The sequence below is a fragment of the Lissotriton vulgaris genome, chromosome 4_1, assembly GCF_964263255.1.
Source record: "Lissotriton vulgaris chromosome 4_1, aLisVul1.2, whole genome shotgun sequence".
NCBI lineage: Eukaryota > Metazoa > Chordata > Amphibia > Caudata > Salamandridae > Lissotriton > Lissotriton vulgaris.
This window is the reverse complement of record NC_141691.1, coordinates 2,014,170,719-2,014,195,525: the sequence shown is the minus strand read 5'-3', so window position 1 is coordinate 2,014,195,525 and position 24,807 is coordinate 2,014,170,719. Positions and strand designations below refer to the sequence as shown.

At 45.1% G+C, this 24,807-nt stretch overlaps 1 protein-coding gene across 1 annotated transcript in view; it reads right to left on the bottom strand.

Annotated features, from left to right (window-relative positions):
• The window catches only part of LOC147724878 (alanine aminotransferase 2-like), a 164,825-nt gene that overhangs the window by 126,657 nt on the left and 13,361 nt on the right, over window positions 1–24,807 (bottom strand). The window contains exon 3 of the mRNA XM_086966404.1: window positions 19,316–19,424. Coding sequence (XP_086822530.1) covers window positions 19,316–19,424 — 109 coding nt within the window. The remainder of the gene's footprint in view (window positions 1–19,315; window positions 19,425–24,807) is intronic.

Here is a 24,807-nt window from a genome sequence, read left to right as displayed (position 1 = left end):
TTGGATATGGATTCAGATTGTATAGTGTACTCCGTGCTCATGACATCAAAGGTCCACTCACTCCCTCTTTATTTGGTTACCATTCGTCTGATCGGGATTTCTCATCCGTTCGCCTAAATAGTGCCCAACTAGGAATAGCATTTACCAAGATTGAACACAAGCACCAGGTACACGATAATTCTATATGAATTAGGGTATTTATTAACAATAAACATAAATCACGTTACTATGCAGCATTACATTTGCAAAGGGAATAAAAGATAAAGGTTAGAGTGCACATACTATAAGAATCGGTCGGACTTCACCTGGTTAATGGGAAATCGGGACTCGGCAGTCATCTAGGCTCCTGTCTCGTCTCTGGGTCCTGGCTTGCCTTGCAGTCACCCTCAGCCGTCACAAGCACACGTCTGCACCGCTAGGCTCAACCTCGTCTGCTCTCCCTCAGGACCTCGGAACCTTGCTGTTTATTAGCTACCGTCTCTCTCTCTCTCTGTATTAGTGCGCTCCGCGCCACTTCTCGTTCAGTCTATCTTCAGAGAGTTTCGGTCTTAAATCTTTCTCCGACTTCAAGGATGGCGACTTGTCCACCATGAAAGTGAATAATGGCAGAGATGCTAACGGCTAGATGCCGCCTACGGACTAACTGACTGAAAAGACTAACACCTTCGCTAATATCAAAGCCCGTTCCTTCATGGAAATTCACGGCCAGTAACCTGCCGCCCACCAAATTCTTGTACCTCCCCGTACCAAGGACACTTTCCCAGCTGGCCAGCCTGAAGTTGTGTCTTCGGAGTGGAGAAAAATACATTCCTTCGATAAGGGTCAGCCTGAACCGGTTCTCTCCAAGCGAACAACAGCTTGAAACTAAAACATTACTCTTCACCTAGAAAGCCTTCTCGAGCTACCGGGCAGAAAGCAAAATGGAGTCTGTCTCGTTTAAGGCCTACGGAGCCCATAATATGCATAGCTCCATGAAAAACAGATCGGCATGTTAGCAAATGAGTGAATCATGACTAATACTTATATATCTATCCCCTAACTTAAATTCATAAGCCTTACTCTAAGGGAAATAATACGAAAATGCCTTTATATATATAAGACAGGGTCCCTGTCTATCGGCCTAATCCCTATGCTATGGGGGTGATAGGCTGGAGTCACTCTCCATCATTCTCCTTCTCCAAAGAGCTGGCAAAAAGACAGCCATAACAACCCCCCGGCCAAGATCACTGCTTCACCTCTGATCGCCTGGACCTACAATCATTGGACGACTGACCCCCCCGCACTGTCAGCGCTCTTTGACTTCAGCACTCCAAAATCATTGTCAACCCTGTCCTGAAGAGGATCCCAAATCGCCGAGGATCGAAACGCCGTCGACAAACACAGCGCGATTTCTTGGCGCACTATTTCTAGGCTCATAACTGTGCCAAATTTGAACATTTTAATCATGTATATTCAATGTGAAGCCTATTTCTGATTGTTCCCAATCACTTTGCGCCGACCACGCTGTTCACCACGTTCACTTGCGTCGTCACTTTCACTTTGTCATCACCTTGTCACCAAGTGTCATTTCGGTTGCTTCATGAATGTCTCTCATGTACAGTGCTGCTTTTTAACTGTGCTTCCCATTTCCAACAAGTTGGTGATTAATAACCTTCTCACAAATGTACTGAGACTCCTTGTGTTTCCTTCCTTGTAATACTTATTGTATGCAATTTTCAAACTGTCTTTGACATTGATACCTATTGGGACATTGTATCCTATATATCCTCTCAATGGCAATAGCAGCAAAGAAACATAGAGAAGAAAGGATTGTCTGAGAAAACAATAGAGCTAGGTGATGGAGCACCATAAGAGGGGTACAACTTATAAATGCTGGCTGGTGGAAGGCCAGTGAATCACGGTGCAAGGACCAAGACATTTTAGAGTTTGATTTACACCCTAAGTAGTCATAAGGCATAACCGGTTCAGTTCTGCTCACATTTACAGACCAAGAAACATTTATGATCATCTTTACCAAAGATGATGATTTGGGTCTTCTTTAGATGGGTATTCTTATTGTAAATCAGCATTGATGCAAGAAGCTGCTGCTAGCCAAAAAGAGTGTTTTCAACCAACACCAAATTATCTGCATAAGCAAGCATTAAAACATTTACCCTTCCTATCTTCAGAAGAAAACATTTTATGGCTTTCAAACATTTAGAAAGATTAGGTTGTATGACAGAAGCACACATGGCTAAACCATGTGCGCTTTCACAACGCAGTTCCAACAGCATATGCGTCTTAACCACGCATGCCTTTACCACGCAATTTCCTAGTGAAGGCATGATTGGTAAAGGGATATGCATCATAAAGTTCCCCCTAAAAAATACCCCAAACCTAGCCCCCCTGCCCTGAGTCCCAAAACTGCCCGAGTCCTGAAAAAAGTCCCTCCCCCCAAGCACTAAAGCTCTGCCCCACGTCCTAAAAACTACCCTGACCCCAGGCCCCGCCCTGAGCCCTAAATCTTGGCCCCCAGCCCTATAAACTACCCTCACCTCAGCCTCCTGCCCTGGGCCCTAAAAACAGACCCCTCCCCTAAAACTAAGAGCCCTAATTCCTAGCCCTAAAAACAACCCCTACCGCTAGCCCTAAAACCACCCCAGCCCTAAAAACTAGCCCCCAAAACCTGGCACCAGCCCCAAAAACTTCACTCACCCCCCAAAATTCAGCCCCAAAAACCATCCCCTACCCCTTCAGCCCCACTGTATGCATCTGGAGCTTCCTGTTATGACGCTTCCTCCTCCTCTCCCCACCCATCTGGGCACTAGACCGTGCACAGCCTTAACCAAGCATATGAGTGGTTAAGACAAGCGTGGTTCCGCTTTCGGGTAAACGGCATGCGTAGCTCAACCCACATTGTAAAGGCTGTTTCCCGGAAGTTTATTGATGTGTGGCTAAAAGGCACAAGGGCAGAATACAGCCCTGTTTACAACTGTTTATGGTGGAAATCATCTGGGACTACTAACCCACCTTGCCCCAGTGGTTTCTTACTCAGGCTGAATTGTGGAGTCAATGTATTTGCCAGAAGAATGTATGATCATGTCAAATCAATGTGCTCCATATCGTTGTACTATACTGTCATGCTTTACCTTTACCCAGCCCGTTTTATGAAGAGGAAGACTCACAATTGCCCCCTTACGCCTCCCCTGTTCTTTGCTTGCAGTCCCCGGGAGATTTGCAGTTCCAGGAAAGAGACGGCCCCTTTAACAAGGACTACATACCCGATGACGTCATGACCCATGTGGGTGAATCACGTGATTGCCAAGGGGCGGATTCCTCCAACGCGGGGATATTTGAGGATTGCCCAGAGGACGAGGAAGAGGCAGCTTATTTATTTATTTATTTATTTATTTATTTATTTATTTATTTATTTATGCGTTTTTATATAGCGCAGACTTTACCCAAAGGTGTCAGAGCGCTTTACAATAGGAACAGAACTGATACATGAGAACATTACAAGTGCACAAAATACAAAAGCCAACGTTACATTAAATGAAGCAAAAATGACAATCGTGAGCCAACAAAGTACAAGAGGTAGCAAACGGTGCATTACAAAACTGACAATCGTGAACCAACAAAATACAAGAGGTAGCAAACGGTGCAATACAAAAGTGACAATCGTGAACCAACAAAATACAAGAGGTAGCAAACGGTGCATTACAGGAGGAAAAAGTGACGTGTGCAGGTTTTATAAAGCGTACAAAGTAGACAGAGATATAATACTGCAATATATGGAGGACACTCAAACACAAGAACAAACGTTACTTGGGCAACGGTGGCACTTGTGCAGGTATCGAGAACAAACAAAGGTAAGAGGTAGAAAACAGTGTGTTACTAGAGAAAGTGACGGGTGCATGCTACACACGAGTACCAAACACATGGCAGACTCTCAAACCACAAGAACACACTGGGAAGACACTTCCATAGTCAAGTAAAGTAGATTTTTCTATAGTGGAAGGGCTTCCTTCAGATAATAGAGAGGGCATGAATTACATTTGGAAGTGTCTTTGAAGGAGGAGAACTTTGAGGTCAGTTTTGAAGGCCTGGGAGGAGGTGGTGGTCCGGAGCTGCGGCGGAAGGGAGTTCCAGATTCTCACCCTGTTACCTGAAAAGGATTGTGCCATCGTTCTTTCCTTCTTGAAAGTGGGAGGTTCAAGCAGAAGATTTTCCGCATTACGTGATGGTCTAGAGCCTCCAGAGAGTTTCAGTTTATTCGCCAGGTAGCGAGGAGAGGAGGAGTGCAAGGCTTTGTGGGTGATACAAGCAGTCTTGTAGATAGCTCTAGCCTCGATTGGAAGCCAGCGGAGGGTGGATAGCATCGGTGTGATGTGGTCGCTTCTTTTGGCCCCATAAATGAAACGAGCTGCTGAATGGAAAACTGATTTAAGGGGGGGACAAGTGGGATTTGGGGAGGCCAGTAAGAAGAGAATTGCAGTAGTCAAGTCTGGAGAGGACCAGCGATTGCACCAGGGTTATAAGGTCCTGCTCCGGGAAGAAGCGACGGATTCCCCAAAGAAGGCGCAGATGGTATCGAGCAGACTTTGCAATGGAATTGATGTGGGGGATTAGATTGAGCTTTTTGTCGAGAATGGCACCCAGGGATTTTGCTCTGTCGGCAATGATGGGTTTAGTGTTAAGTAGATTCAACTGATCCATCCATGATTGCACCGGGGGAGGAGAGATTGAAGAGGAGAAGAGGAGGAATTCGGTTTTGGAGGGATTCAGAATCAGTTGATGAGTAAACATCCAGTTATGAATGGAGTCGAGAGTAGAGCGTAGGATAGCGAGATCGTAAGTGGAGGCAACCTTGAGGTATATTTGAGTGTCGTCAGCATAGAGATGATAGTGGATCCCGGATTTACTTAGAAGATTTCCTAGTGGTTCTAAATAGAGATTGAACAATGTGGGTGCAAGTATAGAGCCTTGAGGAACACCTTGACCCACCGCCACAGGAGAAGAAAGACTGTTCGCTATTTTGATCATTTGGGATCTATCAGAAAGGAAGGAGGCAAACCATTTAAGCACAGTGCCCTCCATGCCCATTCTCTGTTTAAGAATGTTGAGGAGGGTATTGTGATTGACAGTGTCAAAGGCTGCATAAAGGTCAAGGAGAATTAGAAGACAGGACCCCCTGAGTCGAGGATCCTCAGCGCGTCATCAACCACTTGCAGTAGGGCTGTTTCAGTGCTGCAGTTTTGAATGAAGCCAGACTGGAAATTGTCAAGAAGATCATTGTCCTTGATATGACGAGAGAGTTGTTTCGCTACACATCTTTCTGTAATCTTCGCAAGAAAGGGTAAGTTAGTGGTGGGGCGGAAGTTGTTGAGGTCAGACGCATCAGCAGTTGGTTTTTTAAGAAGCGGGGTGACCTGCCCAGTTTTGAAGAAGACGGGAAGGGAGCCTTGATAGAGGGAGAGGTTGACCAGAGTGGTCCAGTAGGAGAGGGAAAGGGTATAAAAGTCAATGGCAATGGCACTGGGGATGGGGTCCAGATGATGATTGGAGGGCTTTGTTTCGCGGATGCACTTGAGAAGGGCATCTTCAGATATGGGGTCAAAGTTTTGCCAAATGGCTAAGGATTTGCACTCTTCTGGAGGGGTAGGATGAGCGACCTGATCCACAAGTGATTTCACTTTTTCGTCGAAGAATATAGCGAAATCCGCTGCTCTCTTTGCAGAATCCTCCAACTTGGAGGATGGGGGAGAGCAGTCAGGAAACTTGATGAGATCGAATAGTTTTGTGGGTCTATCTTTGGCTGAGTCAAGGAGGGTTTTGAAGTGCACCGCTTTCCCAAGGAAGATGTGCTTGTGGTACTTGGACCTTGCGGAGCAAAGCGTGGACAAGTTATCGGTGGAGGGCATTTGCCTCCATTGTTTCTCCAGGAATCTTAGCTGCTTCCTTTCTTCATAGAGGGATTTGTTGAACCAGGGTGCTGAGGGGGTGGGCCTTAATCTTTTGCTTTTGAGTGGAGCGACGTTATTGATTTCATCTGCAAGAACTGTGAGGCATTGTGAGGTGAGTTCGTCAACATCAAGTTTCGGGTCTAGCCTTGGAAGTGATAACAAAGCTAATTCACAGAGGGAATGACATCAATATTTTTAACATCACGGAACCAGGAGATAGCCCTCTTGGGTTGGCCAAGTGTTATAGAGTGTGATAGTTGAATAGAGAATGGGATGAGGAGGTGGTCAGACCAGTCTACATGAATTGGGGTAGTGACGGAAAGCATGCCTGCTTTATAAATAACAAGGTCCAAGATTGTGCCCTTAGAGTGTGTTGATTCTGTGCAGTGTTGGATGAGATCGTTTGCAGAGAGGAAGGTGGCCAGGGAGTTTGCGGAAGAGTCTTGCGGTGAGCCCCAGTGGAGATTGAAGTCACCCACGAAGGTCTGATTGTCACTTTGCGAGTATTGGTCACTGATGAAGTCAGTGAGTTCCTCCAAAAACGAAGGGCCACTACGAGGCGGGAGGTAAATGACATGGAATCTTTGGGGTGAACGGTGGTACACTTGTAACTCAAGAGAAAGGCATTCAAAGGTGTGGAAGGAGCTGATAGGAGAGGCCTTAAGTTGAAGGGAGTTTCTGAAGATGACTGCAACAGCTCCCCCCGTGCTGTCAGTTCTGTCATTCCTAAGTATAGAATAGCCTGAAGGTAATAGGAGATCAAACATAGAATGCGAGGTATCTTTGAACCAGGTCTCTGTGAGGAAGAGCATGTCAATATTGTGGTGGGTGATGGTATCGGACCCTCGACGTCGGAGGACTGGAGTTGGGAGCCATGGATCCGGCCGGGACAACTCGGAACTGGAGATATCGGCGCAAGCGGCTTCCAAGGACGGAATCGAGTGCCTGCTGCCAAAAAAGGAGCCGGACCTCTTCCGGCACTACGAGCCTGCCAGCCGCGCACCTGGGGTTGCGTGGCTCACGGTGGTACGTGCCAGGGTACGCAAGTGGTTCACTAAGACGGACCTCTCCTAGAGGGCTCCACTGTGGGGTAGGGGAGGCGATTAATGGTGCTTAAAAGCCAGTGCTAATGTGATGCAAACATTAGAGACCACGTGGTGACGGTACGGGTGCACTTTCCTCACCCCTTTTCCCAACAAAACACTGTAGCAAAGAGAGGACACAACCCTAAAAACTTCTTTCCTTTACTTTTGTATATGGCTTCATGTTTGGGACCTCCACGCAAGTATGTTTCCCTGACGAGAAAGAGAAGATGAAGGAGGCGTGAAAGACTGAGTACCCTCACCAGCCTTGAAAAGAAGAAGCAGAGACTTAAAAATAGTAGACTGTTACCTCTTATACAAATAAATCCTCCCTAAACTCTACAAACTTCTCTGGTCTCCATGTGTGTAACGACATATACATTTTGTCAAACGCAGCTCTACAGTCATCCAAGCGGCAATATATGCTTATGTGTTTTTCTGAAGTGAGCATGGTCAGCAACATTATACTATTATTAGCCCAAATCACCTGTTCTGGTCCCGGTTTGCAAATAGAGAAGACTTTTTGGGAAGATCACCCAATCACTTAAATGATGCAGAAGATTTCTTGCAAACAATGCTCCTTTCTACATCTGTTGCCCTTTATATTGCTTGAAACCAACAGGTTCCTGCACCATGAACGTGGCATGCAACCAGTATGTAACAAAGGTTCAAAAACTTCAAAGATTGCTTTTTCCAAGTACCTACTTCCTAACTTGTTCTATTGTGTTTTTCCTGTTTGTATACTGCACTAATCACCCTAGAAGGTATCCAGTTGCTTGCAGATAGGTAGGCTATGCTCCCAGGGGCAGTAACTTGAAGAGCCAAATCTTCAGCTTCTTGTGGACCTTGAAAAGCGATAAGGTAGGGCTGACGTACTGTGCTAGGTCATTTCAGGCTTTGGCAGCAACGGGAGAGAAAGCCTGCCCTCCAGTTCTGTTCTTGTGTATATGGGGTAGCTGTGCTGGTGAGAGTGCTGTGGATCAGAGGTGTCTGCTGGGGTGGTGGAAGTGTATACAGCCATTGAGGTAGGTGGGGCCTATGCTGTGTAATGCGCTGTATGTGTGTGAATACTTGGAAATGAGTGCACCAGTATATGGGTAGATAGTGCAGTGATTTTAAGCGTGGAGAGATGTGGGTGCAGCAAGGTAGGTCGAGGACGAGGATTACTGCCGTATTCTGGATGATTTGGAGCCTTTTCAGGAGTTGTTTGATGCTCTGTACAAAGACTGTGTTGCTGTAGTGAAGTCTGCTGGTAATAAGGACCTACGCTCCTTATTTCCTGGCATTTTCCCAGAGCCACTTAAAGGTTTTTCATAGCGTCCTCATGCTGAAGAAGTAGGTGAAGGTCAGTGCAATTATTTGGACTATCATGTTGAGTTTGTCATTGAGGATAAGTCCTATGTTCCTGGCATAAATGGTGGGGACTGGTGTCCAGGAGGTGGAGTCCCATGTCTTCTTTCCAAAGATCACCACTTCTGTCTTGTCCATGTTGATCTGTAGGCAGTTTGATCTCATCCAGATTGTCATAGTGGATATGCATCTAGCAAAGTTGTTTTTGGTGGCATTTTAGGCTGTCTACATATGGAAGAATGTTGATGCCATGTGATCTGATGAGGTCTACCAGTGGGGTCATGTAGAAGTTGAACAGGGTGGGGCTGAGAGATGATTCTTGGGGGACCCTGCAGATGAGGATCTTGGCTTTTGAGGCTGACTCTTCGTTTTCTTCCTGTAAGGAAGGAGCAGATCCAGTTTAGGATAGTGTGTTTACTGTTGCATGTTTTCAGGTCTCTGGGTATGTTGCAGTAGTGATGGAGGAGTTCTGAATAGGAGTGCGAGCTTCCCTGTTAGGGAAGGTGCCCATTTTTAAGACTTGGTGGAGGCATTGATCTGTTCGGGCCCCTGAGAGGGTGGATCCCATGATGTTGGCTGTCTCTTCAATGGAGACTGTTTTCTCAGCTGCCAGGGTGTTTCCAAGGTCTTTTCAAGCTGGCAGCAAGTTTTGTAGGATCCTGCTGTGGGTTGAAATTATTGTAGATGGTTTCAATTTTGTTGCTGAAGTATTCTGATGGGTTGGTGCATAAATCTTGCAAGGGTGTGCTGCTGCTAGCGGTGGAAACTGGTGCAGCAAGTTCTTTGGTGATGGAGAACCTCACGTTGCATCTTTTGGTGCTCTTTTCTATGCATTCCACTAGGGCCTTCCTTTTTGGATCTCTCTGATCTGCTGGTGGTAGCATCGCATGGTCACTTTGAAGGTGTCTGTGTGGGCCTCTTTGCGATGTAGTCTCCTCCTTCTCTCCAGTTGCTTGCAATGTTGTTTTGTTGCTCATAGTTTGACTGTGTACAACTTGCTTGCTCCCTGATTCCCTTAAGCCTGTTATACCCACTGGCATATAGGGCATCAACGATGGACTTCCACTTTTGTCTACCTTGGGCAGGTTTTTGTACAGTGCCTCAGCTGCAGTTCAGGATCTTCTTTTTTGCTTCCACAGTTCGCCTCCAGGTGTTCTTTGACCTGTCTCTCTTTTTTTTGCCTTCCGAAGTTCAGTGGAGAGTTGTTCTAGGGATGGAGTCTTGTTCTCTTCTGATGGTGTGTCCTGTTCATCGAGGAGTATCACCAAGAGACCACTCAAAGTCTAAAAGTTTTGGGAGAAGTTGCAAAAGAAGGAAAATTATCCTTCCTTAAGAAGACCCCTCACTTACCAACCTAGTTGGTGACATGCTTCATCATCGGGGTCCAACCCGACTAGCTGAATGCCATCCGGGTGTGCTGCGACACCTGACTACAGTGGAGCGGGATGTTTTTGTGTGCAAAAGTGACAAAGTGGGTTAAAAATTGGCCAGATATAACTCGCTGAGAAGACTTTATTCTGGAGCACCTGGACAATGTTAAAAAATGATTAGATACCTGTTTTGGTTAAATTGACCTTTGGAATCTATAAAGTGAAAAAAGTGTAATAAAAGGTCTACATGTTTCAACCTGTAGTTGGTATTTCCGGGTTTTCGTCAGGACCAAGTGTACGTGACCCAGGCGGTGTACGCACGCTAAGGTGTACCCTACCCTTGATCACTTAAACCTAACCGTGTACTTACAGTTAGGTGTCCTTTTGTCCAATTATTCGAAAGGAAAAAACCTACAAAGACAAAAGTACATTCACAAGCAAACAAGATACGTGCCTGCAACATAGTGTCTGGATGGTTAAGTACTCCTTGCTAACCCAATATTGTGTACTAAGAAAGCGTGATGAATACACCATTCTTAATGTCTGTCTCCTAAAATGAGAAACAGACTTAGGTAATACTCATACTGTGCACATTTATTCAAGTGACAGTCAGTCACTAAGTACCTTCCACTCGTGATATTCTTTACGGTGGGAGTTGGTGCACATAAGTTGGCATGTCTTGCCATGAAATACAAATGCATTCTTTGACTCATGTGAATATTAATGAAAACAGTGAGTATATGTTACACCGCCACTTTCATTGACATTAAAGAGTGGGTGTCTTGCGCTCTCATTTTGTAGGTGAGGGTGTGTTTAAAACTGCATGCATGCCAGTCAATGAGCGTCACATTCAAGGTACCAAGAATCAAAGGGGGGACCAAGGGGTGCTTACTAAAATTCACAGCGTTGTGTGCCTCATGGGAGTCGGGGTTGTGGTGCTGACTCCATTGCACAATCTAGATTAAAGAGCGTGGTAAGTAGGAATTGCGGGTGTCTCGGGAATCGGGAAACAGTTAAAGTTTAGGTGTTAACGGAGGAGCCCACCCACATCTGGTCAAAGTACTCTCTGTGCAATTGTCAGTCACCGGGTCTTGAGCTTAAGATTCGCCGCCGCTCGTCGCGGTGTACGCATCAGAGCTGCTCTGCTGGTTAAATGCAGAGTGCTTCCAGGTGCGGGTCGAGGGGGCGTGGCGACGTGATCACGGGACCAGCCTATTACCTAGGTTACAAAGGTAAACTAAAGACACATTAGCGAGTGTGTGGCGTCTCTAGAGTAAAAGACTATGGGCCAGGCAAACGAGAACAGTGTGGAGTAGACCACGCTATCTTCGTGTTGTTACGTGGAAGTGCAATTACTATTTACATTTTTTTGTCACTCGGATCTAATAAAAGCAGTGGTGACTAGGTGGAGATTCAGGTACTCCTGAGGGTATATATCCAAAACAATCTAGTAAAAGCAATCAATGACTGCGTGAAGGATCTAATGCTAGTTGAAAGCCTGAGTGACGTCAGTCTTGCAAATCCTTACTAGGATACCTAGCAACTTAAACATAGTAGAAGATGGGTAATGACTATGTGGAAGTGCCAATATAGCCTAAGTTTAATTTACAATAAAAGGGACCAATGGCTATATGAAGGTTAGGTACTCAAAGTTGGAATACTGAACGGTGTCAGTAGTGTATAAAGTCTACTGTGCATTGACAGTGGTGGTCAAATAGATCACAGAGTATGACTAGACTATGCATGATGGTTGGTATGAATCTAGTCAGAGATGTGCTGCTGTCTCATAAGAGACCTCATGGAAACTGCTCATAAAGTGTTAGGTATCTAAACAAGATATACATTATGATCTTATCTAGAAAGGACTGAGTTCCATGGAATATTGTTGTTTAATCAGATAGCAGAGTAAGGATTGTATTTAGTCAGATTTTGGAAAAAGAAATGTTTTTAATTGCTTCCTGAAGGACAAATAACATTCTGTTAGTCTGAGTTCCTGCGGCAGCTTTTTCCAGTGGTTTGGCGCCAGGTGGGAGAACGCCCGTCCACCCATCCTAGCTGTTTTCACATGAGTGTTGCTTGCTCTAGCAGCCGTACAGGAACGCAGGTTCCTCGTGGGAGCATAGAATCTGATTTTATTTTTTAGGATGCGAGGGCCCGTGTTGTGCAATGCTTTATGCGTTATGCACATTAGCTTGAAGATAGCTCTCTGTCTCATTGGTAGCCAGTGAAGCTCACGCAGGCAGCTTTTGGCTGGGTCGTACTTTCTTTTATTGCAAACTGCCTTTGCCGCAGCGTTCTGTACGACTTGTAGTTTCGCGAACAGATAGTCCGCCATTCCCACAAACATGGAATTTCCGTAATCCAGCCTGCTCATTAATAAAGACTGGACGAATATCTTCCTACAGTCAGTGGGGATCCATGGAAAAACTCGCCGGAGCATCTTGAGTAGTGCGAAGCCTTTGCCACAAATTGTAGATACATGGGTTTTCATGCTCAAGCTATTATCTAGGATCACACCTAATTTTTGGCCGTTGATGCTGGGATAGGAGCGTTGCCCAGAGTGGTGGGCCACCAGCTGTTGTCCCATAGGTGTGTATGTCTACCAAACAGCAGAATCTCAGACTTGTGAAGGATCCACCTCTGTTCCTTCTCAAACAGGCGTTGTTGGATTCTTGTTCCTGTTTTAATTTGTTCGAATATGGTCCATTTGATGTCATTAGTTGTGTGATTCTTTGCGAGAAAGTGTTCAGTAAGTTTAGTTGTGGGTTTTTTGCACCTGATTGTGCTCCGATGTTCACAAATCCTATTTAATTTTTCTGCAAGTCATACCCACATAAGCAAGGTTGCATATGCATTTTATAAGGTAGATGATGTTGGTGCTGTTACAGTTCGTGTGGATACGTTGGTGCCATACTATGCCTGGTTCCAGTGCGAGCATTTTTGTGATATAGGTCAAGTGGCAGACACATTGATAATTACCTATGACGTTGGGTAGGCCCCATGCCATTGTTAATCTCTGTGTTGTTTCCTGTCTACTCTCCTTAGGGTGTGCGCTCACCAGGGAATCCTTCAGACTTCTTGTTTTCTTGAAGGAAAAAAGCGGTTTCTCCCAATGTAAATTGCCTGAGTTAATGATAGACCAGTGTTTGTTGATAGACTTGGTCATTAGGTTAGAGGCTGTGTTATATAGTTGTTACACATGTCAATGGTATTCCCTCGTCCTTCTGTATTTTTCTTCCAGAAGTGCCTCTCTGGGTTGGTTGCGCTCTCCTTTCTGACATTTGTTGAGAATCCTATAGCCTCTGTTGGTGAGTTGAGTTTGTTTGTGAGGTCTATTGCCTGACTGCTGCAGTCACTGATTTTGCTGCATGTGCGGCTTAGCCTCAGATATTGGCCATAAGGCAAATTCTCTCTCCAAGGTCTCGGATGGAAGCTCTCAAACCTGAGTAAATAGTTCCTTGCACTTGGTTTATGGTATGTTTTTGTCTCTAATTGGCTGTTCTCCTTGGTGATTATTACATCCAGGAATAACATTGTGTTCAGGTGAACGGTGTTGGTGAACCTCAGGTTTTGGTCACAGGTGTTGATCCACATGGTAAAGCCAGTCTGTGTCTCCATAGGTGCTTGCCAGATAGCAAGGACATTGTCAATATACCTTTTCCAAAATACAATGTTGGAGGAAAAAGGGTTTTGGTTGCTCAGAATAAATCTCTTCTCAAACTCAAAAGCATAGAGCCCTGCCACGCTTGGGGCAAAAGTGCTACCCATTGAAGTACCCCCGTCTGGAAGTACAGTGCTCCTTCATACTCGAAGCAGTTCTTCTTCAAGGCAATTCTGCACATTCCAGGATGAAGCCCTTTGGCGTCCTGTTTGTCCAGGTGGTTTCGTTTAGAGCTTTCTCAAGTACCCCTAGGGTGTCATCCTGTGAGATGCTGGTGTAAAGGGTCGAAACTAACCAGAATGGGGTTTTCATCCACTGCGATGTCCTTGAGTAGTTTCAGGAGACATTTAGTATCTTGTAAATAAGACGTGGTATTTTGTACAAGAGTTTTGAAGAAAAAGTCACAAAAGCATGACAAAGGCTCGAGTAGAGAGCCTATACCCGACACAATGGGTCTGCCAGGAGGGGGGATTTTGTTCTTGTGCATTTTGGGCAACGTGTAAAAATAGGGGATTTTTCCCTCACTGTTACAAAGAAAATCAGCCTCTTGCTTAGAAATGTGTCCCATTGTCTCTGCGTGGTCCACAAGGGTTCTGATTTCCTGTTTCAGTTCATTGGTGGGGTCAGTCAGTAATGGCCTGTAGTTTCTGGTGTCTGACAAAAGTCTCTGACATTCCATACGGTAGGCATCTTTGTCTTGGACAACCCACCCCCTTTATCCGCTGGTTTTATGATGATGGAGTCACAAGATTTCAGACTCTCCAGGGCCATGTTCTCCTCTTTGTTGATGTTTTGGAATGCGGGTATAGGATTCAGAATTTCAATGTCATTAAAGACAGCTTATTCAAATGTCGCTATCTCTACTGGAATGGTATGTGGTGGGGGATGAAGGTGGATTTCACTCACAATCCGGTCTCATTGGGATCTTCGGTGGGTAAAGGCTCGCCCTGTTTTTCAAAGAACGCTTTTAGTCTTAGTTTCCTGAAAAAAGCCTGCCAATTCACAATGGAGTTGAAATTTGTCGAGGCGTGATTTTGGTACAAAACCTAGGCCTTTGTTCAACACTTTTACTTCCATAGTCGATAGAGGTCTGGTCGCAAGGTTGGTAACTAGGGGGCATATTACCAACAACTAGCGATATTTATCACTAAATGAGCTTAGCAATATTTTTTTTATCGCCGTACATCGGCAGATTTTATCGCAGAGATAACGTGCTATTAGCAACGTTTATCTCAAATGCGATAAAATATCCTGTGATAGCGGCTCAATGCGTGAATATCGCTGGAAATTCAGCTGTATTCAGGCATTAACGCCAATAGGGTCTTAACCTGAATATCCAACTCCCATTGGATATACAGCCTAAGAAGTGGCCTGAGCACATGTTAGTTTTTGGCGATATTCGCACTTAGCGCAAATTTCTTTATCGCTGTGCCTGCGTTGATAATAGGCGATAGCAGTGTTAGCGACGGCTTTCAGTCGCTAACAGGTTGGCTATGCCCACTTGGCATGTCATTAGCGATAAATATCGCTGACTTTCAAAGCGGGCCCCAAACCGCTGGCTAACTGCTGTTAGTGACAGCTTGCTAATAGGGTGTTGAAATTATCGCCGCTTTAGCTAAAGCTAAAGCGGGGATAAGGCCCTTGATATTATGCCCCTAGGTTCTGCTGTTGCTCATCCCTGCCTGTTCTTGCTCCGTGTGTAGCTGCCTACCGGGTCCTCCTGTGCACTTGATTTGCGCCCTTTCTTCTTCCTCCCCCCTCCTGCCCCTGCCTAAAAAAGGCGGCCTGAAGGTGTATTCCCCTTCTGTCTCCTTTTGCTTTGTGTCCTGTCCATCTCCATCTTTTTCTTATAATTATGGTGCCCATGCTCTTTTACTTGCATCCTGGTTGGAGATAGTCGCAGCCAGAAAATGCACATGATTCTTCTCAGGTTACTGGTGTGAAAGGCTGACAGAATATATGTCGATACAACACAAAGCAAAGCAACGTATGCTTTTACAATGATGTTTTTAGTTCGCGAATACCATTACAATGCAATTTATTAGAATGCATACCATTAGTTTGCAAGTGTATTGAAATGCATTTAAAATGACATTACAACAGATCCAATACCCCGCATACTTTTACAACACATTTTTTAAATTAAAAACCCTGCCAACACTACGCTAAATCCTAAATCCAAATAAAATACCCTACACAACACAAACTCCACAACGCTACCCTAAACCCTAAAGCACTATCCCCCGCACAACCCTCCACCTACCCCCAGTCCGATCCCTACACTCAAACACTACCCTGCACAACCCCCAACACTACCCTGAATCCTAAAACACTACCCTACACTACACAAACACCACAACACAACCCTAAACCCTAAAACACTACCCCCAGCAGGATGCTCCCCCTTCCTCCAGTCTGATCCCTACACTCTAACACTAGCCTGCACAACCCCACCACACTACCCGAAAAAAGTAACCCCCACCCCAGACCAAATCCCCCTTACCTCTCTCTCCTCGTGGTTCGTCTCTCCTGGTTTCAGCATCGACTGAGGGGTGGTGCACATCGTTGTGAGGAAACGGAACAGCCTCAGTTACCTCACAACGATGTGGATAGCCATTACGTCACATGCGTTGTAAAAATGTTTGCGATGTAATGGTATGCGTAGTAATGGCTATGCGTTGTTACATTGCATGCGTTGTAACGCATGCAATGTAATGACTTGCATAGTAACAGCCTCTTTGTAATGGCTGTTTACCAGACTGACAGTTTGGTGAATGTTGCTCTTCGTCATCCACCCTTATTCCGATCCATACAAGAGTGTGAACGGAAGGCAGCTCTTGTAAGGCCTCAGATTGGTGTTACTGTACTGAGATCACCTCCACACAGTACTCAGCATCTAGAAGACACTCCCTCTCTAGTTTAGACTGCTCTTGATGTCACTGCCCTCATCTCAGATACTACAGCTTAGGTAAGAGAACTCTTCAGTCATGATGTGTCCTCTCCATCCACTGTGATTGATGAAGGGTTTGGGATGTTCATTGCATGACTTCTGATTTCTTTGAGCTGATCTTTAGCCCACTTGCTGTACATATGTATTGACTTGAGAAGACTTTTCCTGCATATGCTTTTGTGTGTATGAGAGAGCAAGACTAGGTCATCCGCATAGTTAAGGTCCACCAGTGTGGAGAATAAGGTCCATTGGATGCGTCTGGCTTGGTCTTCCTTCAGTTGCTGATCGCATCATCCATTCGATGACTAGGTTGAAGAGCAATGCTAACATTACACATCCCTGTCACACACCAGTCTGGGCTTTTAAAGATATACTCAGTATCACACCCTTACAAGTAAAATGATCATATAAGTTGTTGATGAGGAGAACTATCTGTCGAGGTATACCGTGGGTTCTCAGTATACACCGGAAGCCGTCATGGTGGATACTGTTAAAGGCTTTCTCAAAATCAATGAAGTTGACATAGTTATTTCTCTGCCAATCCGTGCACTATTGGAAGATGTAGCGTAGAGTAAGGATCCGATCAGTACACCCTCATCCAACCCAGCTTGTTCTTTTCTTAATTGCTTGAGCGCAGCATCAGATATGTGCTGCATAAGGATTTCTGCCATAATTTTTCTCAAGGGTCGACAGAAGGGCGATTCAACGCATGTTGTTATAGTTGGTTAATGCTGCCTTCTTTGGAAACCTAACGATGATGCTTTGGTTCCAGTCATTTGGTACTTTTTTCCCTCCCAAATCGATGTAATCAGTGGTTTTGCATTCCTGACTGATGTTTCAGGGTCTGACTTGAACCGTTCTACATTCAGGTTTTCTGCGTTAGAAGCTTTTCTATTCTTGAGAGATCAGAAAGCTATGATGATTTCATCTTTCTGTGCAGGGGCAGTGTTCACTTCCAAGTCTTTCTCTGCATCGGCGATGCGCACTTCAATTGTTGGTAATGATCTATTCATGCCTTCTATTAAGTGCTTGTGCTTCCTGCTCTTTCTCTGTTGTGAGTAGTCTGCCTTGTCCATGATATGGTTGATGTACATTGTACGAGATTTACCACTAACCATCTTCATGATCTTGAAGACCCCCATTCTCCTGTACTAGCTGCTTACTCTGCTCGTCTGGCAATGTTATCCTTGTGCACCCGCTTATCTGCTCTTGTCATTCTTTTGATTGATTTGTTTGCTTTTATGTACTGTTGCTTGTACTTCTCCTGCAGCCTCTCAGATTTGGCCCCCATGAGTTTCCTGTTTACTGCCCACCTGTCTTTAGTGGCTTGTCATGTGTCTTGTCTTATCCATTCTCTCATGCTCCTTGTCTTAGTTCCCAGGTATGTGTCACTGTTCTCACATATTGAAGCAATATTTTGCCATTTCCTGTTGACTGCACCTGCAGATGGATCAATAAATCAATCAGGGATTTGTGAAGCGCACTACTCACCCGTGAGGGTCTCAAGGTGCTGGGGAGGGCGGAAGTTTGGGCAGCTCTGTTAGGGTCATTGGAAGAGCCAGAATTTGAGGTCCTACCTGAATTGGTGCAGTGTCAGGCTCCATCGGGGGCTGAAGGGGGAGTTTGTTCCAGGTCTTGGCTGTGAGGTAGGAGAAGGATCTTCCACCTGCTCTGGTCCTGTAGAAGCGTGGTACGGTTGCTAGGGAGAGGTCGGCTGAGCAGAGGTTTCTCTTGGGGGTGTGGAAGAAGAATCGGTCATTGTGGTATTGGGGTCTGGTGTTGTGGAGGGCCTTGTAGGCATGTGTGAGCAGCTTGAAAGTTATTCTTCTTTCAATGGGGAGCTAGTGGAGTTTGCGGAGGTGTTGGGGGATGTGATTGTGCCATTGGATATCGAAGATTAGTCTGGCTGCAGTGTTCTGGATGGTCTGGAGTTTGCAGAGGAGTTTTTTGTTGATTTCGGCATAGAGGGCATTGCCATAGTCTAGGCTGCTGGTGATAAGTACATGAGTGGCAGTTTTCTTGGAGTCGGTGGGGATCCACCTGAATGTCCTGCGTAGTATGCAGAGCTTGTTGAAGCATGCGGAAGAGACAGCGTTGATCTGGTGATTCACAGTGAGTGATGAGTTCAGTATGATGTAGAGGTTGCGTAAATGGTCTGTTGGCGTGGGTGGGTTTCCGAGGGTGGGGGGCCACCCGGTGTTGTCCAATGGAGAGGTTGTGGAGCCGAGAATGAGGACTTCTGTTTTCTCTGATGTGAATCAGACTTATCTTCCATGTTTGTCAGGAGCTGGAACCTATTTTTGATTTGTCAGATGAATGCTTCCTCGCTCTTGGGGTCTTGTAATTTTGCAACATCCAAGAATTGGCAATCAGTTTTTAGTATGTCTGCTAGAGTCCGATTAGAGCCAAGTGCCTCAGGGCACTCTACGATGGAGATCAATTTACCAATCATTTAACACGATAATATAAATGGTCCTGAGTATGAGCTGATCAATTTGCCTTGTCAATTGCCATTTCGACCTGGCTAAATAAACCTTTTTTCAGGACTAAACCTGCCCTGTTGATACATATAAGTCACTCCTCGGTTAGGCACTAAATTGCCCAAAGAGCAGAGTGCAGTGTACTTAAAAAGGTGGACATGTACTTTTAACTTTTGCATGTCCTGGTAGTGGAAAACTCTTAAATACATTTTTCACTACTGTAAGGCCTATCTCTCCCATAGGAAAACATTGAGTTACCGTATTACATTTAATAAGTGATATCTTTCAATTGGGAGCCACGTCACAGATAAGCTGATAACTAATAGCCAGATCGAGGATAGTGTGCCCTGCTATCCATGACCACATACAGGAACAATAATTGAATATGATTTTCTTTTTCTTATTACATGTGCCTTACCTTTTTAGATGAAAAACAAGTTGCATGTTCAACAAGACACATACTGGATATTCTGAACATACCAATGGCGCCGCCATCTAACTCTTCGAGCAAACTCCGGGCCCTTTGCTTGACATCCTCTGGCAGACTGGTGCTATTGAGGAGTTCTGGTAAAGCACAGACAGCAGCTACCTGCAGAGAGCACAAAGCACAAGTCAATGTGTATCCACAGTGACAAGTCCAGGTCTGTCCCAGATGCAATGTGACATACAAGACAGAAAAGGCCACACATCGCATGTATCTTAAATAATATAGTTGAATGGAAGGGAAATCATCAAATGTTCACATCACTTCACCAAAGAGTCCCTGTTTTACTCAATGTTTTATTGATCTCAGAGGACCTGCAGGAATGCCAACAATACTATAGTCTTGCAGCATTTCTCATCAAATGAAAAATCTTTTTTTCCGGAAAATCCACTGGGATTTTTATGGAAATCCAGTGTATTCTTTGGTGGAAGTGCACACATTTTCTAATAATTTCACAGTCTTGGAATATTCTCATGGAATGGTGATATTTACCCTAAATTTCAAAGGAAATATATCCTTGTTATTTCCCTCAGATTGTTACACGAAAACAGTCGACTGTGTTACGGATACCAAGAATCTGAGCATGGGAGATATTTCAAAACACCTTTTTACACAGAGCAGTATCTCAGCAGTCCCTCATTGAAACAGGCCCACAAAAGTCCTGAAAGAATTTTTTCTGAACCTTACCCGGGTAATGCAAATCTTACCACTTACTTGACTTTGTTCCCTAGAAATGTCAAGGTCATTCGGGATCCTCTTAATCACCATTTTTATTCACCATCAGCGCGCTTGATCACAATGGGCCTGATTCACAAACTGGATTTTGTAGGATGTAAATTAGTACTAACGTAGTACTACTTACTTACTACAAAATGCAATTCACAAACCTACACAGATCCGACCCCAATCATCTGAAGTGCATCCTGCTGAACACCCGCTCGGTGCACAGACACGCCACTGAACTCTGGGATCTACTCGACACTACATCGCCGGACGTCGCCTTCCTTACTGAAACATGGATGAACGCCTCATCAGCACCCGACATCGCCATAGCCATCCCGGACAATTACAAGATCATCCGAAAAGACCGCACCATCCAAACAGGAGGAGGCATCGCTATCGTGCATAAGAACACCATCCGAATCACGACCAGCTCCGACGACAACCTCGCGACCGCCGAACACCTTCACTTCCAGATCCACACCGACCCCAGGACCACACTTAGAGGCACCCTCATCTACAGACCACCAGGACCCCGCACACAATTTAATGAAAACATCACTGACTTCATTAGCCCTCATGCCCTCACCTCCGAGAACTACATTCTACTGGGAGACCTCAACTTCCACCTGGAAAAGAATACCGATAACAACACCACCACCCTTCTGGACAACCTGGCTAATCTCGGACTCAAACAACTTGTTGACACCCCCACCCAACTTGCCGGACACACGCTCGACCCTATCTTCACCTCCAGCAAACACATCTCCTTCGATCACACCACGGCTCTCCATTGGACGGACCACAGCTGCGTTCACTTCAGCTACAAAAAGGCCACGACCCACATCCCACCACAACCTATTCCTCGAAGAAACTGGAACAAAACCACCACCGGCCAAATCTTCGCTTCGCTTAACCAAAACCCCCCCACCATATCATCGGACCCAAACCAAGCTTCCACCAATCTCACACAATGGATCACCCTCAGAGCGAACGAATTAGCACCCTTGAAAAACCACCAACTCAAACTAGGTAGCAAAAAGGCCCCTTGGTTCAACGATGACCTCAAGAAATCCAAAAAGCTATGTCGTACCCTCGAGAAAACCTGGAGAAAAAACCCAACCACTAACAACCTGACCACCTTCAAGGACGCCACCCGCAAACACCACCAACTGATCCGATCCACCAAGAAATCAGCATTCAAGGATCGACTCGACAACAACACCCACAACAGCAAAGAATTATTCAACATCGTCAGAGAGTTTACCAACCCCACCGCCGGCACCAACGACATCACTCCCTCCCAAGACCTCTGCGACTCCCTATCCTCCTTCTTCCACAACAAAATCGCCGACATTCATAACAGCTTTGGAAATCTGTCCGAAGCACAACCCACTCCACCCACCGCTGAACCAAAACGACACTCTCACAACCTTGGCGCCTGGAACCCAATCAAGACTGAAGACACCATCCGCCTGATGAACTCCATCCACTCAGGATCGCCAACCGACCCATGTCCCCACTACATTTTCAACAAAGCAGACTCAATCATCGCACCCCATCTCCGCGATGTCATCAACTGCTCCTTCAACTCCGCGACCTTCCCAGAAAGCTGGAAACATGCCGAACTCAGCGCCCTCCTGAAGAAACCCACAGCGGACCCCTCCGAACGTAAGAACTACCGCCCCATCTCACTCCTCCCCTTCCCGGCCAAAGTCATCGAGAAAGCCGTCAATAGTCAGCTCGCCGCATTCCTTGAATCCAATAACTCACTTGACCCCTCACAGTCCGGCTTCCGAGCCAAACACAGCACCGAAACCGCCCTCATCGTTGCTACAGACGACATCCGAACGCTACTGGACAACGGAGAAACAGTTGCCCTCATCCTACTTGACCTCTCCGCCGCCTTCGATACAGTCTGTCATAACACCCTCATAGAACGCCTCAGCAACATCGGAATACAAGGGAAAGCATTGGATTGGATCATCTCGTTCCTCGCCGGAAGAACCCAGAGAGTCCGCCTCCCCCATTCAAATCAGAAGCAACCGAAGTCATCTGCGGCGTACCACAAGGATCATCACTCAGTCCCACCCTCTTCAATGTGTACATGAGTCCTCTCGCATCCATCGCGCGTCAACACAACCTCAACATCATCTCCTATGCTGACGACACCCAGCTAATCCTCTCCCTCACCAAAGATCCTAACACCGCCAAAACCAATCTACACGAAGGAATGAAAGGAGTAGCCGAATGGATGAAGAGCAGTCGTTTAACACTAAACTCGGACAAAACGGAAGTCCTCATCTTAGGATCATCCCCCTCTGCATGGGACGACTCATGGTCGCCACCGGCTCTGGGCACAGCACCCACACCCACAGACCACGCACGTAACCTAGGCTTCATCCTAGACTCCTCCCTATCGATGAGCAGACAAGTCTCTTCATCATGTTTCAACATCCTACGCATGCTCAAAAAAATCTTCCGCTGGATCCCCACCGAAACAAGAAATATAGTCACCCACGCACTGGTCACCAGCCGACTGGATTATGGAAATACCCTTTACGCCGGAACCACAGCCAAACTTCAGAAAAAACTCCAGCGCATCCAAAACGCCTCAGCCAGACTCATACTGGGCATCCCCCGTCAAGCTCACATTTCCGGTCATCTGAAAGATCTCCACTGGCTTCCCGTCAACAAAAGAATAACGTTCCGTCTCCTCACCCACGCACACAAGGCCCTCTACGTCCTAGGACCCGAATGCCTCAACAAACGACTATCCTTCTACACACCCACCCGCCAACTACGTTCTTCAAATAAAGCCCTCGCCACAATCCCGCGCATCAATAGATCCACCATGGGAGGAAGATCTTTCTCCTATTTAACGGCCAAAACCTGGAATTCCCTCCCCACCCACCTCCGCCTCACACAGAACCACCTCTCCTTCAGAAAGCAGCTAAAAACCTGGCTATTCGATAAACGATGTACTAAAACACCCACCCTCACTCAAGCGCCTTGAGACCCTCTGGGTGAGTAGCGCGCTATACAAATCACTGAACTTGAACTTGAATCTCCACCTCTACCTCTCATATCTATCTGTAAGGAACCCTCCACAGATGTAAGTTTGCTATTTAGGGGTTGATTCTGATGCGGTTAGGAAAGCATGCCCACATAGGGCCTGATTCTGATGCTGTTAGGAAGGCCTCCTAACGGCATTCGCTCCTTCCAAATAGGATCGGGAACATGTCTTCCTGACTGAGGCCCAATTATGATGCGGTTAGGAACATATGTTCCCATTGAAGTCAATGGGACTCCAACCAAATTGTATCTGGAAGCATCCGGATGCATTGTACTCCATCGGTCGGACTCTCCCGATCCAAGTGGGTCGGAAACCATTTCCAAACTGATTCAGTCGGGAAGCTTTTCAACCCGCAACAGAACGGGGCCCTTAGTAGTAAATGTGGGAAGGACCAGGGGAGTTGTGGGAAAATGGGGAGTACCTACTTCGAAACTAGGAAGAGCTTTGAGAGGAATACAGTAGAGTTTAGGGAGGGATATGCTAATACAAACACCAACCCACAAAAGAGTTAAACCATTGCTATTAGAAAACTAAATGTTTTAAGTCATTAGAGCCCACAATGCAACAGTAAAGTTCTGAATGTAGTCCAGCTCAGCCATGGAGTAAATCCAGCACCACACATGGCCATTCAGAAGTACCCACCCCCCCCCCCCCCCCCCCCCCCCCATGGAAAATAATGGAGGCAGTGACTTAAAATAGAACTCAATAGGAAATGAGGTCAATATAAAAGAATATAGTTTCACTGTAAAACAAATAATATATATATATATATATATATGTAATTTAATATCAAGAAACGTTTATATATAGATACAAATACAAATTATTTGATATATATATGTTAATACCTTTTTTAATTTACACAATAAATGAATTAGAATGTTTTTGTAATAATTATATGAATGACACACCTAACAGTAATTTTTAATGCATAAAAACACAATAAACATTTTATTTCAATTGGGATTTTAAAAAATAAATCATTAAAACAATAATTCAAATAATGTCACCTTTATTATTTAAATTAAATAAATATTTAATTCAAATTTAGGTTTAAGGTGGCATGGCATTTTTATTTTGTTATACATTTCAAATAAATTAATACATTAAATGTACTTTAATATTTTACATAAAATATTGTACTCATTTTGTTTAAGTTCAATAACTATTTCAAATGTCCCCTATACTTTACAACGGGAAGAGCTCTGCTCTGTTAGAAATAACTTTACAATTGTAAATGCAGCTCCATCCCATGGTTTCAGATGTATTTAACATAAGATATTTCACTATTTTTTAAAGTTTACAAATATTTCAAATGTAGTTTACCATAAGAAGATCTCCGCTCTGAAAGTAGTAACTTTACATTTTGTAAATTCGACTCAACCCCATGCTTTCAGATTGTGGGGAAATGTAAGTCTACGCTTTTGAGTAAATTTCCACTCCGAAATGGCGAATAGCTGATAGTAGTAAATATACATGCAGTTATACTCTCCTACACATTTACCTTTGTGAAGAGGCCATAATATTTCTGATTGAGAGAAAGATGTTAAGGACTTGTGATGGCACAGGATTGTTGAACATTTTAAGGTTTTAAGGCTTACACCTATTTCTTCTGACCGCAATTCCACTGGATTGTCAGTCAAAAGATACAGGGCTTAATTTGAGCCGGTGGTTGGCAGTGGGGATTTCGTT